The sequence below is a fragment of the Pristiophorus japonicus genome, chromosome 20 (genome assembly GCF_044704955.1).
Source record: "Pristiophorus japonicus isolate sPriJap1 chromosome 20, sPriJap1.hap1, whole genome shotgun sequence".
NCBI classification, from domain to species: domain Eukaryota; kingdom Metazoa; phylum Chordata; class Chondrichthyes; family Pristiophoridae; genus Pristiophorus; species Pristiophorus japonicus.
The window spans coordinates 74,262,767-74,276,351 of NC_091996.1; the positions used below are offsets into that span (position 1 = coordinate 74,262,767).

The 13,585-nt window shown below is 55.3% G+C and overlaps 1 protein-coding gene across 1 annotated transcript in view; it reads left to right on the forward strand.

The window, feature by feature from the left end:
• Window positions 1-13,585, forward strand: part of LOC139232768 (exonuclease mut-7 homolog) — a 270,943-nt gene that overhangs the window by 238,015 nt on the left and 19,343 nt on the right. Inside the window, exons 15-16 of the mRNA XM_070863270.1 lie at window positions 8,722-8,932; window positions 12,239-12,405. Coding sequence (XP_070719371.1) covers window positions 8,722-8,932; window positions 12,239-12,405 — 378 coding nt within the window. The remainder of the gene's footprint in view (window positions 1-8,721; window positions 8,933-12,238; window positions 12,406-13,585) is intronic.

Consider the following 13,585-nt stretch of genomic DNA (forward strand, 5'->3'; position numbering starts at 1 on the left):
CTGACCGAGGGTCAGTCTGTGCTCTCCCTACAGACCCTGACCGAGGGTCAGTCTGTGCTCTCCCTACAGACCCTGACCGAGGGTCAGTCTGTGCTCTCCCTACAGACCCTGACCGAGGGTCAGTCTGTGCTCTCCCTACACCCTCTGACCGAGGGGCAGTCTGTGCTCTCCCTACAGACCCTGACCGAGGGTCAGTCTGTGCTCTCCCTACAGACCCTGACCGAGGGTCAGTCTGTGCTCTCCCTACAGACCCTGACCGAGGGGCAGTCTGTGCTCTCCCTACACCCTCTGACCGAGGGGCAGTCTGTACTCTCCCTACAGACCCTGACCGAGGGTCAGTCTGTGCACTCCCTACACCCCCTGACCGAGGGTCAGTCTGTGCTCTCGCTACAGACCCTGACCGAGGGTCAGTCTGTGCTCTCCCTACAGACCCTGACCGAGGGTCAGTCTGTGCTCTCCCTACAGACCCTGACCGAGGGTCCGTCTGTGCTCTCCCTACAGACCCTGACCGAGGGTCAGTCTGTGCTCTCCCTACAGACCCTGACCGAGGGTCAGTCTGTGCTCTCCCTACACCCCCTGACCGAGGGGCAGTCTGTGCTCTCCCTACAGATCCTGACCGAGGGGCAGTCTGTGCTCTCCCTACACCCCCTGACCGAGGGTCAGTCTGTGCTCTCCCTACACCCCCTGACCGAGGGGCAGTCTGTGCTCTCCCTACAGACCCTGACCGAGGGGCAGTCTGTGCTCTCCCTACAGACCCTGACCGAGGGGCAGTCTGAGCTCTCCCTACAGACCCTGACCGAGGGGCAGTCTGTGCTCTCCCTACAGACCCTGACCGAGGGGCAGTCTGTGCTCTCCCTACCGACCCTGACCGAGGGTCAGTCTGTGCTCTCCCTACAGACCCTGACCGAGGGTCAGTCTGTGCTCTCCCTACACTCCCTGACCGAGGGGCAGTCTGTGCTCTCCCGACAGAACCTGACCGAGGGGCAGTCTGTGCTCTCCCTACAGACGCTGACCGAGGGTCAGTCTGTGCTCTCCCTACACTCCCTGACCGAGAGGCAGTCTGTGCTCTCCCTACAGACCCTGACCGAGGGTCAGTCTGTGCTCTCCCTGCAGACCCTGACCGAGGGGCAGTCTGTGCTCTCCCTACAGACCCTGACCGAGGGGCAGTCTGTGCTCTCCCTACACCCCCTGACCGAGGGGCAGTCTGTGCTCTCCCTACAGACCCTGACCGAGGGTCAGTCTGTGCTCTCCCTACATACCCTGACCGAGGGTCAGTCTGTGCTCTCCCTACAGACCCTGACCGAGGGTCAGTCTGTGCTCTCCCTACAGACCCTGACCGAGGGTCAGTCTGTGCTCTCCCTACGGACACTGACCGAGGGGCAGTCTGTGCTCTCCCTACGGACCCTGACCGAGGGTCAGTCTGTGCTCTCCCTACGGACCCTGACCGAGGGTCAGTCTGTGCTCTCCCTACGGACCCTGACCGAGGGTCAGTCTGTGCTGTCCCTACAGACTCTGACCGAGGGGCAGTCTGTGCTCTCCCTACACCCCGTGACCGAGGGGTAGTCTGTGCTCTCCCTACAGACCCTGACCGAGGGGCAGTCTGTGCTCTCCCTACACCCCCTGACCGAGGGGTAGTCTGTGCTCTCCCTACACCCCCTGACCGAGGGTCAGTCTGTGCTCTCCCTCTACCCCCTGACCAAGGGTCAGTCTGTGCTCTTCCTCCACCCCCTGACCGAGGGGCAGTCTGTGCTCTCCCTACAGACTCTGACCGAGGGGCAGTCTGTGCTCTCCCTACAGACCCTGACCGAGGGTCAGTCTGTGCTCTCCCTACAGACACTGACCGAGGGTCAGTCTGTGCTCTCCCTACAGACCCTGACCGAGGCTCAGTCTGTGCTCTCCCGACAGACCCTGACCGAGGGTCAGTCTGTGCTCTCCCTACAGACCCTGATCGAGGGGCAGTCTGTGCTCTCCCTACAGACCCTGACCGAGGGTCAGTCTGTGCTCTCCCTACACCCCGTGACCGAGGGTCAGTCTGTGCTCTCGCTACAGACTCTGACCGAGGGGCAGTCTGTGCTCTCCCTACAGACCCTGACCGAGGGTCAGTCTGTGCTCTCCCTACAGACCCTGACCGAGGGTCAGTCTGTGCTCTCCCTACACCCCCTGACCGAGGGTCAGTCTGTGCTCTCGCTACAGACTCTGACCGAGGGGCAGTCTGTGCTCTCCCTACAGACCCTGGCCGAGGGTCAGTCTGTGCTCTCCTTACACCCCCTGACCGAGGGTCAGTCTGTGCTCTCGCTACAGACTCTGACCGAGGGGCAGTCTGTGCTCTCCCTACAGACCCTGGCCGAGGGTCAGTCTGTGCTCTCCCTACAGACCCTGACCGAGGGTCAGTCTGTGCTCTCCCTACAGACCCTGACCGAGGGTCAGTCTGTGCTCTCCCTACAGACCCTGACCGAGGGTCAGTCTGTGCTCTCCCTACACCCCCTGACCGAGGGGCAGTCTGTGCTCTCCCTACAGACCCTGACCTAGGGTCAGTCTGTGCTCTCCCTACAGACCCTGACCAAGGGTCAGTCTGTGCTATCCCTACAGACTCTGACCGAGGGGCAATCTGTGCTCTCCCTACAGACCCTGACCGAGGGTCAGTCTGTGCTCTCCCTGCAGACCCTGACCGAGGGTCAGTCTGTGCTCTCCCTACAGACCCTGACCGAGGGTTAATTTGTGCTCTCCCTACAGACTCTGACCGAGGGGCAGTCTGTGCTCTCCCTCCACCCTCTGACCGAGGGGCAGTCTGAATGCTCTCCCTGTAGACCTGCTGCTCTATACCCGGGTGCTGGAGAGCGGCCTGCCCAGCATTCTCACCCTCCCTTGGGTCTGACACCATGTCATCGGTACTTGAGCTCACATTGGGCTCCTTCACCTCTTCAGTAAGTGCATGGTATGTGGGGACTGAGGCCTGCACAGCAGGCTGCTCCCGGTACTAATGGCTGGTCTGAGCCAGGGTCTGCCATTCCCCTTCAGCGCCCCTCAGGGAACAGACAGGGTGGATCGAGAGAAACTTTTCCTGCTGGTTGGAGATTCTAGGACTCGGGCCCATCGTCTAAAAATTAGAGCCAAACCTTTCAGGAGTGAAATTAGGAAACACTTCTCCACACAATGGGTGGTAAAAGTTTGGAACTCTCTTCCGCAACCGGTAATTGATGCTAGATCAATTGTTAATTTTAAATCGGAGATTGATAGCTTTTTGTTAACTAAAGATATTGAGGAATATGGGCCGAAGATGGGTGTATGGAGTTAGTTCGCAGATTAGCCATGATCTCATGCAATGGCGGAACAGGCTCGAGGGGCTGAATGGCCCACTCCTGTCCCTATAGTCCATGGCTGAGGCTCTAATTCTTGCTGGTAAGTGTGTGTGTGTCATTGGGCTTGGCTGATGCTCCCAATGACCAATGGCCTATCAATGCATTTCCCTAGAAACACATGTGAAGAATGCACACTGGGGTTTAAGCCCCACTCCAGAGTCTTGAGCCGATAATCCAGGCTCGCGCTTCAGTGCAGGACTGAGTGGCAGTACTGAGGGAGTCCCGCACTGTCGGAGGGGCAGCACTGAGGGAGCCCTGCACTGTCGAAGGGGCAGTACTGAGGGAGTCCTGCACTGTCGAAGGGGCAGTACTGAGGGAGCCTTGCAGTGTCGGAGGGGCTGTACTGAGGGAGCCCCGCACTGTCGGAGGGGCAGTACTGAGGGAGCCCTGCAGTGTCGGAGGGGCAGTACTGAGGGAGCCCTGCAGTGTCGGAGGGACAGACCCGAGGGATTGCTGCACTGGTGTTATCCCGGTGTTCTGGCCGATATTTATCCCTGAACCAACATCACTGAATCAGATACAAAAGACAAAATACTGCGGATGCTGGAATCTGGAATAAAACCTGGAAATCTCAGTGCGTCAGGCAGCATCTGTGGAGAGAAAGCAGAATTAACGTCTCGGGTCGATGACCCTTCGACAGAACAGCTAACTTTCACTAAAACAGGTGATCTGGTCATTATCACATTGCTGTTTGTGGGAGCTTGCTGTGCGCAAATTGGCTGCCACATTACAACAGTGACTACACTTCAAACGTCCTTCATTGGCTGTAAATCTCTTTGGAACGTCCTGAGGTCGTGAAAGGCACTATAAAAATGCAAGTCTTTCATTTCCGAGAATCATGGAATGATGCAGCACAGAAAGAGGCCATTCGGCCCGTCGTGCATGTGCCAGCTGTTTGGTGGAACTATCCAATTAGTCCCACTCCCTGCTTTTTCATAGGCATTAAATGTTTCCCTTCCCTTCCAGTATTTATCCAATTACCTTTTGAGAGTTACTATTGAATCTGCTCCCAACACCCTTTCAGGCAGCGCGTTCCCGATCACAATAACTCGCTGTGTATAAAAAAATGTGATCAAGTTCTTTTGCCAATCACCTTAAACACGTGTCCTCTGGTTACCAGTCCTCCCACCACATTAAACACTTTCTCCTTATTTACTCCATCAAAACCAGTCATGATTTTGAACAGCTCGATGAAATCTTCTCTCAAACTTCTCTGCTCTGAGGAGAACTACCCCAGCTTCTCCAGTCTCTCCACATAACTGTAATCCCTCATCCCTGGAACCATTCTGGTCAATCTCTTCTGCACCCTCTCCAAGGCCTTGACATCCTTCCTGAGTTGAAACATAGGGCCCAAATTTCCACATGATTTGCGCCTGATTTTTAGGAGCAACGGGTGGAGAACGGACTATCTTAGAAATCGCAATTCTCCACATTTTTTTTTCTGCAGTTCTAGTCAGTTAGAACAGTTCCACTTTGGAACAGAATTTTTTCTTCAAAAGGGGGCGTGTCCGGCCACTGACGCCTGATTTCAAAGTTTCCACAGTGAAAACGTACTCCAAACTAACTTAGAATGGAGCAAGTGAAGATTTTTGTAGGACTGAAAAAACCTGTTCTACACATTAAAAAATCAGGCGCAGGTTACAAATTAGGCGTCCAGAACGAGGTGGGGGGGGGGGGGAAGGGAAGTCATTAAATTCTACAATAAATCCTTAGTTATACTTATACAAATATTATACAAATAAATCCAACCTGAATAAAAATTTATAAGCAAAGAAAAGATTAAATAAACCATGTTCCTACCTGTGTGAAAGTTCTTCAGGCAGGCCTTTCAGGCAGCGGTTTGCCGTCGGGACCAAAGGCTGAACGGGCCGGGCCCGAGATTTCGGGCAGGGCCCGTCCCCAGCACCAGAGGTAGGTGGCATTGGATCGGGTCGGGGAGAGGGGTCCGGTCCGGTCTGGGGGGGGGGGTGGGGAGCAGGAGCGGCAGCGACAGACGGGTCGAGTCGGGTCCGGTCCGGTCCGGTCTGGGGGGGGGGGGGGGGAGCAGGAGCGGCAGCGACAGGCGGGTCGAGTCGGGTCCGGTCCCGGGGGAGGGGGGGGGAGCAGGAGCGGCAGCGACAGGCGGGTCGAGTCGGGTCCGGTCCCGGGGGAGGGGGGGGGAGCAGGAGCGGCAGCGACAGGCGGGTCGAGTCGGGTCCGGTCGGGGAGGGGGGGGGGGGGTGGGGTGGGGAGCAGGAGCAGCAGCGACAGACGGGTCGAGTCGGGTCAGGTCCGGTCCCGGGGGGGAGCAGGAGCGGCAGTGACAGGCAGGTCGGGTCGGGTCCGGTCGGGGAGGGGGGTGGGGGGGTGGGGAGCAGGAGCGGCAGTGACAGGCGGGTCGAGTCGGGTCCGGTCGGGGAGGGGGGGTGGAGCAGGAGCGGCAGTGGCAGACGGGTCGAGTCCAGTCCAGTCCGGGGTGGGGGAGTGGGGGAAGCAGGAGCCGCAGACGCAGACGGGTCAAGTCGGGTCCGGTCGGGGAGGGGGGGGAGCAGGAGCGGCAGTGGCAGACGGGTCGAGTCCAGTCCAGTCCGGGGTGGGGGAGTGGGGGAAGCAGGAGCCGCAGACGCAGTCGGGTCCGGTCGGGGAGGGGGGTGGAGCAGGAGCAGCAGCGGCAGACGGGTCCGGTCCGGGTGGGGGGGAAAGCGGGAGTCGGCAAGAAGCAGGAGCTGGCCGTGGGAGGAGCCTTATTCACGCAGCCCCAGTGAGGCCATTCGGCCAGGGCTAGGGGCTGCGTGCTTCGGGCCCCTCCCACACAGTTTCGGGCACCTGGAGCTACTGCACTTGCGTGCCCACTGTAGCGCGCATGTGCAGAGGTCCCGGCACTGTTTTCAGCACCGGGACCTGGCTCCGCCCCCCTACAGCTCCTGCTGCGCCGCGCCGAGGGCCAGAGGACCTGCAGGGAGGTGGAGAATACGGAGGGTTTTTTTAGGCGCACTTTGTGGCGCGAAAAATGCGCGCCCAGCTCGGAGGGGTGCCCGTTTTTTATCGTGCGGAAACTTGGGCCCATAGAAACATAGAAATTTACAGCGCGGAAGGAGGCCACCTCGGCCCAGCATGTCCACGTCGGCCAACAAAGAGCCGCACGGCCCTTGGTCAACAGCCCTAAAGGTTACAAATAAACCCATGAACAATGATGGAAAGGCAAAGAGCACCCAGCCCAACTAGTCCGACTCACACAACTGCAACACCCCTTATACTAAAACATTCTACAGTCCACCCCAAATAGAGCCATGTGATCTCCTGGGAGAGGCAAAAACCAGATAAAAACCCAGGCCAATTTCGGGAGAAAAAATCTGGGAAAATTCCTCTCCGACCCATCCAGGCAATTGACACTAGTCCAGGAGATCACCCTGGCCGTATTCTATTCCCTGCAGTACTTACCATTATATCTGCTCCGTCCAACGAAAGGTCATCCAGTTGAATCCCAATTACCAGCTCTGGGTCCGTAACCCTGCAGGTTACTGCACTTTAAGTGCCCATCCAACCATCTCTTAAAAGTGGTGAGGGTTTCTGCATCCACCACTCTTCCAGGCGGCGAGTTCCAGATCCCCACAACCCTCTGCGTAAAGGAGCCCCCCCTCAAATCTCCTCTAAACCTTCCACCAACCACCTTAAAACTATGCCCCCTCGTAACAGACCCCTCCACCAATGGAAATAGACCCTTACCACTATGTCCAGGCCCCTTAATATTTTGCACACCTCAATGAGGTTCCTCTCAACCTCCTCGGGTCCAATGAGAGCAAACCCAACCTATCCAATCTGTCCTCATAACTAAGATTCTCCATTCCAGGCAGCATCCTAGTAAATCTCCTCTGCACCCTCTCGAGTGCAATCACATCCTTCCTATAATACGGTGACTAGAACTGCACGTAGCCTAACCAAAGTATTATACAATTTAAGCATAATCTCCCTGCTCTTATATTCTATGCTCCGGCCAATAAAGGCAAGCATTCCGTATGCCTTCTTAACCAACTTATCCACCTGGTCTGCTACTTTCAGGAATCTGTGGACAAGCACTCCAAGGTCCCTGTGTTCATCGACACTATTAAGTGGCCTAACGCTTAATGTGTATACCCTTTCCTTATTAACCCTCCCAATGTGCATCACCTCACACTTCTCTGAATTAAATTCCATTTGCCACTGCTCTGCCCACCTGACCAGTAGATTGATATCCTCCTGCAGCCCATGACTTTCCTCTTCATTATCAACCACACAGACAATTTTAATGTCGTCTGCAAACTTCTTAATCATACTCCCTATATTTTTTTAACAGCCTGCTCAACCTGCCCTGCCACCTTCAAAGATTTGTGTACAGATACCCCCAGGTCTCTCTCTTCCTGCACCCCATTTAAAATTGTGCCATTTAGTTCATCATCCTTCTCCTCGTTCTTCCTACCAAAATGTATAATTTCACACTTCTCTTTGTTAAATCTAACCTGCCATATGTTGGCCCATTTCACCAGTCTGTCTACGTCCTCCTGAAGTCTCTTCCTATTCTCCTCACTGTTCACTACATTTCCCAGTTTTGTGTCATCTGCAAACTTTGAAGTTATGCCCAGTATGCCCAAGTCTAAGTCATTGATATGTATCAGAAAGAGCAGTGGTCCCAATACTGACCCCTGGGACACGGCTGTATCCCTCTCTCCCGTCTAATAAACAACCGTTCACCACTCCTGTCCGTTAACTGACCCTGAGCTAATTTGATGTGCATGCTGCCAATGCCCCTTTACTGCCATTGCCTTCCCCACTGTCCATGGAAACAACCATCACCATCATCATAGACAGTCCCTCGGAGTCGAGGAAGACTTGCTTCCACTCAAACTGAATTCTCAGGTGACTGAACAGTCCAGTATGGGAATTACAGTCTCTGTCACAGGTGGGACAGACAGTGGTTGAAGGAAAGGGTGGGCGGCGAGTCTGGTTTACCGCACGCTCCTTCCGTTGCCTGCGCTTGATTTCTGCACGCTCTCGGCGATGAGACTCGAGGTGCTCAGCGCCCTCCCGGATGCTCTTCCTCCACTTAGGGCGGTCTTTGGCCATGGACTCCCAGGTGTCAGTGGGTATGTTGCATTTTATCAACAACCACAGCATGGAGAGAAACAGAAAAATGGGGAAAGAAAAAATCAGAATAGCAGCCCAAGCTTTCCAGATTGCGATTTGCCCATTTCCCAGCCCGGCGCCGTGCTCTCTGAGTGAGATTGCTGGTTGCTACTGAACTAGAGAGGGTGAGTGGGACGAGCCTGTGTCCAATAGGACCTGCAATGAGAGTTTGTACCGAGGCCACCCGTTCGCAGTCAGTGAAATGTACGTGTTGTGTTTGCAGCTGCAGAGAGTGGCAGGTCGGAGGAAGGACGGCAGAAGAGGGGTGGATGTGCTGATGTCAGTAGAGGATGGTGCAGACTCAGCCAACAAGCAGTGTGAGAAGGGTCTCAGTCTCTTGGTGCAGCATGTGCTGGGGAAACCGCTGGATAAAACCCAGCAGTTATCCAACTGGGAGAAACGGCCTCTCCGGCTCAACCAGATCATTTACGCAGGTGAGCAGCTCCCATTAACCTCATCGTCAACATCAGAAATAGGAATAGGAGTAGGCCATACGGCCCCTCGAGCCTGCTCCGCCATTCAATAAGATCATGGCTGATCTGATCATGGACTCAGCTCCACTTCCCCACCCGCTCCCCATAACCCTTATCCCCTTATCGTTTAAGAAACTGTCTACTTCTGTCTTAATTTAATTCAATGTCCCAGCTTCCACAGCTCTCTGAGGCAGCGAATTCCACAGATTTACAACCCTCAGAGAAGAAATTTCTCCTCATCTCAGTTCTAAATGGGCGACCCCTTATTCTAAGATCATGCCCTCTAGTTCTAGTCACCCCCATCAGTGGAAATATCCTCTCTGCATCCACCTTGTCAAGCCCCCTCATAATCTTATATGTTTCGATAAGATCACCGCTCATTCTTCTGAATTCCAATGAGTAGAGGCCCAACCTGCTCAACCTTTCCTCATAAGTCAACCCCCTCATTTCCGGAATCAACCTAGTGAACCTTCTCTGAACTGCCTCCAAAGCAAGTATATCCTTTCGCAAATATGGATACAAAACTGCACGCAGTACGCACACCTTGCGGCAGATACACACCGGGGGAGTCTGTGCGCTCAACGTCCCACACTTCTTCACAGTCCTCCTCTCTCAGCTGTAAGGATCAGGTCTGAGAAATATCATCGGCTTCCAGGTTCTACAAATAGAGATCTGGGCCTGTGTTTCTGGGCTCGCTGTTGTCTGGTTACATCTCGAATGTGAGAGCTGGAGAGTGACTGAGATTCCTGAGGGACTCTTGTGCCCGATGCTGGGAAACACTATCTGTGATGTCAGCGTGGCTCAGTGGGCAGCACTCCCGCCTCTGGGTCAGAAGGTTGTGGGTTCAAACCCCACTCCAGAAACTTGAGCCCATAATCCAGGCTGACACTCCAGTGCAGTGCTGAGGCCGTGCTGCAGTGTCGGAGGTGTTGTCAGTAAACTGCCCTCTCAGGTGGTCATGGCGCTCTATGAAGTCGAGCAGGGGAGTTTTCCCCGGTGTCCTGGGGCCAATATTTATCCCTCATAACAAAAACAGATTATCTGCTCATTATCACACTGGCCCAGAAATCCCGGTTTCTCCTTCCCGCGGGCGTTCGACTGGATCCTAGAAAGAAAAAGCGCACTGCTGTTCCTGCAGCGCCCAAGCAAGTTCCCGGTCCTGAGGCCTCTCCTGACTACGTGTCGCAGCGCGTACACGTCGCGTAGTCCGCAGAGCAGGAGCTGCAGTCACATGGCTCTGGGCAGCCAATCAGATATAGTAAGTTCTCATTCATAATAATGGGATCTCCGTAAGTTGGACTTCCTATTTTTAGGAATGAGAAACTCCCCCCAAACACACACAACATTAATAAAAAATAGAAAAAATACACTGCATATTTAACATTAATTTAAATTAAAGTTATTCATGTATTATTAAAAAAATATACTTTTTTGATTTAAAAAAAAATGAATTATGCTTTAAAATAAATTTAACATAGTGGGCAGGGTTTTTAAAAATAAAATGTTTTTTTAATTTTATTTTTTATGTTTTAAGTGTGTTTTAAAACTCTTACGCCAGTAACAGTAGGTTATGCGCCTGCTTTTATCAGGCGCAAGACTTTTCAGGACGTGCGCTGGGCAAGATACGGGTAAATCCCGCAATCCTGCCCACGTGACTGTCCTGGCTGTGGAGGTGCGTGCGATCTGTCCAGCTCCAGCTTGATAGATCGAAAAGCCAGTTTTCATCGCATGCGCATTGTGTGCTGCAAACCAGCTTTTGTGATATTTTCCCGGGCCCGTACACGCCCCGTACAGTTCTGGGAGGCCGGGATCTCTGCCGCAATGCTGTTTGTGGGAGCGTGTTGTGTGCAAATTGGCTGCCATGTTTCATATTTCCCGTCCCTGCATCTATCACCTCGCACACCCTGTACTGTAGGTTCATTTGATTTAGCTCAGTCCACACGGGTCCACAATACCTGCTTTGGTACAATTGGCGGGAGACAGGAAATGAAGTGCCAACTGCCTCAGTGTGGTGCCAAGTCGTTCTGATCAGAAGGGGAAAATCATTCCATGTTCTCGCTCCTGATCACTGCCCGTCATCCCTGCTCAAAATGGCAACTGTGGAGATAAGGTTTGGGCTCAGCTGCAATGCCTGAATCTGAAGATCCCGTCACATGAAGCTGGTCCATCTGGATCAAATACAGGAGGGGACTCGGTGTCTGGACCTGTACCCAAGTGAGTCAGTCTGTGTGGGACTGTAACCCAGTGAGAGTCAGTGTGTGTGGAATTGTACCCCAGTGAGAGTCAGTGTGTGTGGAACTGTACCCCAGTGAGAGTCAGTGTGTGTGGAATTGTACCCCAGTGAGAGTCAGTGTGTGTGGAACTGTACCCCAGTGAGAGTCAGTGTGTGTGGAACTGTACCCCAGTGAGAGTCAGTGTGTGTGGAACTGTACCCCAGTGAGAGTCAGTGTGTGTGGAACTGTACCCCAGTGAGAGTCAGTGTGTGTGGAACTGTACCCCAGTGAGAGTCAGTGTGTGTGGAACTGTACCCCAGTGAGAGTCAGTGTGTGTGGGACTGTACCCCAGTGAGAGTCAGTGTGTGTGGGACTGTACCCCAGTGAGAGTCAGTCTGTGTGGGACTGTACCCCAGTGAGAGTCAGTCTGTGTGGGACTGTACCCCAGTGAGAGTCAGTGTGTGTGGGACTGTACCCCAGTGAGAGTCAGTGTGTGTGGGGCTGTACCCCAGTGAGAGTCAGTTTGTGTGGGACTGTACCCCAGTGAGAGTCAGTCTGTGTGGGATTGTACCCCAGTGAGAGTCAGTGTGTGTGGAATTGTACCCCAGTGAGAGTCAGTGTGTGTGGGACTGTACCCCAGTGAGAGTCAGTCTGTGTGGGATTGTACCCCAGTGAGAGTCAGTCTGTGTGGAATTGTACCCCAGTGAGAGTCAGTGTGTGTGGGACTGTACCCCAGTGAGAGTCAGTGTGTGTGGGACTGTACCCCAGTGAGAGTCAGTCTGTGTGGGACTGTACCCCAGTGAGAGTCAGTGTGTGTGGGACTGTACCCCAGTGAGAGTCAGTGTGTGTGGGACCCGTACCCCAGTGAGAGTCAGTGTGTGTGGGACTGTACCCCAGTGAGAGTCAGTCTGTGTGGGACTGTACCCCAGTGAGAGTCAGTGTGTGTGGGACTGTACCCCAGTGAGAGTCAGTGCTTCAGGAGCATAGAGGGAAGAAAGGAATGGGAAGCGGGAGAGTGAGTGAGCAGCTGACTGATTCCGTGTGCTTTGTGCAGCGGCGGACGCCTACTGCCTGCTGGAGGTTTATGATGCACTGCGTCGGGACCCACAACAATTCGGCCTGAGCCGCAGCCTTGAAGACTGCATGATGTGCAAAGTGGAGAAGAGGGGAAGGGAAAATAAGCCAAAGAAAAACAAGAACAGTCCGAGCATCACAGAGCAGGTAGGAGACAGCACAGCCAGATACAATCCATCAACTACCTGTGTGTGTGTGTGTCATTGTGGGCATGGAACAACTGGGGCGGAATGACGGGGAGTGAGGGGTCAGGGAGAGTGAGTGAGGGGTCGGGGAGAGCGAGAGTGAGGTGTCGGGGAGAGCGAGAGTGAGGTGTCGGGGAGAGAGAGAGTGAGGTGTCGGGGAGAGAGAGAGTGAGGGGTCGGGGAGAGAGAGTGAGGGGTCGGGGAGGGAGAGAGTGAGGGGTCGGGGAGGGAGAGAGTGAGGGGTCGGGGAGGGAGAGAGTGAGGGGTCGGGGAGAGAGAGAGTGAGGGGTCGGGGAGAGAGAGAGTGAGGGGTCGGGGAGGGAGAGAGTGAGGAGTCGGGGAGGGAGAGAATGCGGGGTCGGGGAGAGAGAGAGTGAGGGGTCGGGGAGAGCGAGAGTGAGGGGTCGGGGAGAGCGAGTGAGGGGTCGGTGAGAGAGAGAGTGAGGGGTCGGGGAGGGAGAGAGGAGAGAGTGAGGGGTGGGGGAGAGTGAGGGGTCGGGGGAGAGCGAGAGTGAGGGATTGGGGGAGAGTGAGGGGTCGGTGAGAGAGAGAGTGAGGGGTCGGGGAGGGAGAGAGTGAGGGGTCGGGGAGGGAGAGAGTGAGGGGTCGGGGAGGGAGAGAGTGAGGGGTCGGGGAGGGAGAGAGTGAGGGGTCGGGGAGGGAGAGAGTGAGGGGTCGGGGAGGGAGAGAGTGCGGGGTCGGGGAGAGTGAGTGAGTGGTCGGGGAGAGCGAGAGTGAGGGTCGGGGAGAGCGAGAGTGAGGGGTCGGGGAGAGCGAGTGAGGGGTCGGGGAGGGAGAGAGTGAGGGGTCGGGGAGGGAGAGAGTGAGGGGTGGGGGGGGGGAAGAGAGTGAGGGATGGAGGGGGAAGAGAGTGAGGGATGGAGGGGGAAGAGAGTGAGGGGCGGGGGGGGGGAGAGTGAGGGATGGAGGGGGAAGAGAGTGAGGGATGGAGGGGGAAGAGAGTGAGGGATGGAGGGGGAAGAGAGTGAGGGATGGAGGGGGAAGAGAGTGAGGGGTGGGGGGGAAGAGAGTGAGGGGTGGGGGGGGGAGAGAGTGAGGGGTGGGGGAGGGGATAGGGGTGGGGGAGGGGATGGGGAGGTGGGAGGGGGAAGCGGATCAGGGAGGGGGTAGGAAGGGGGAGG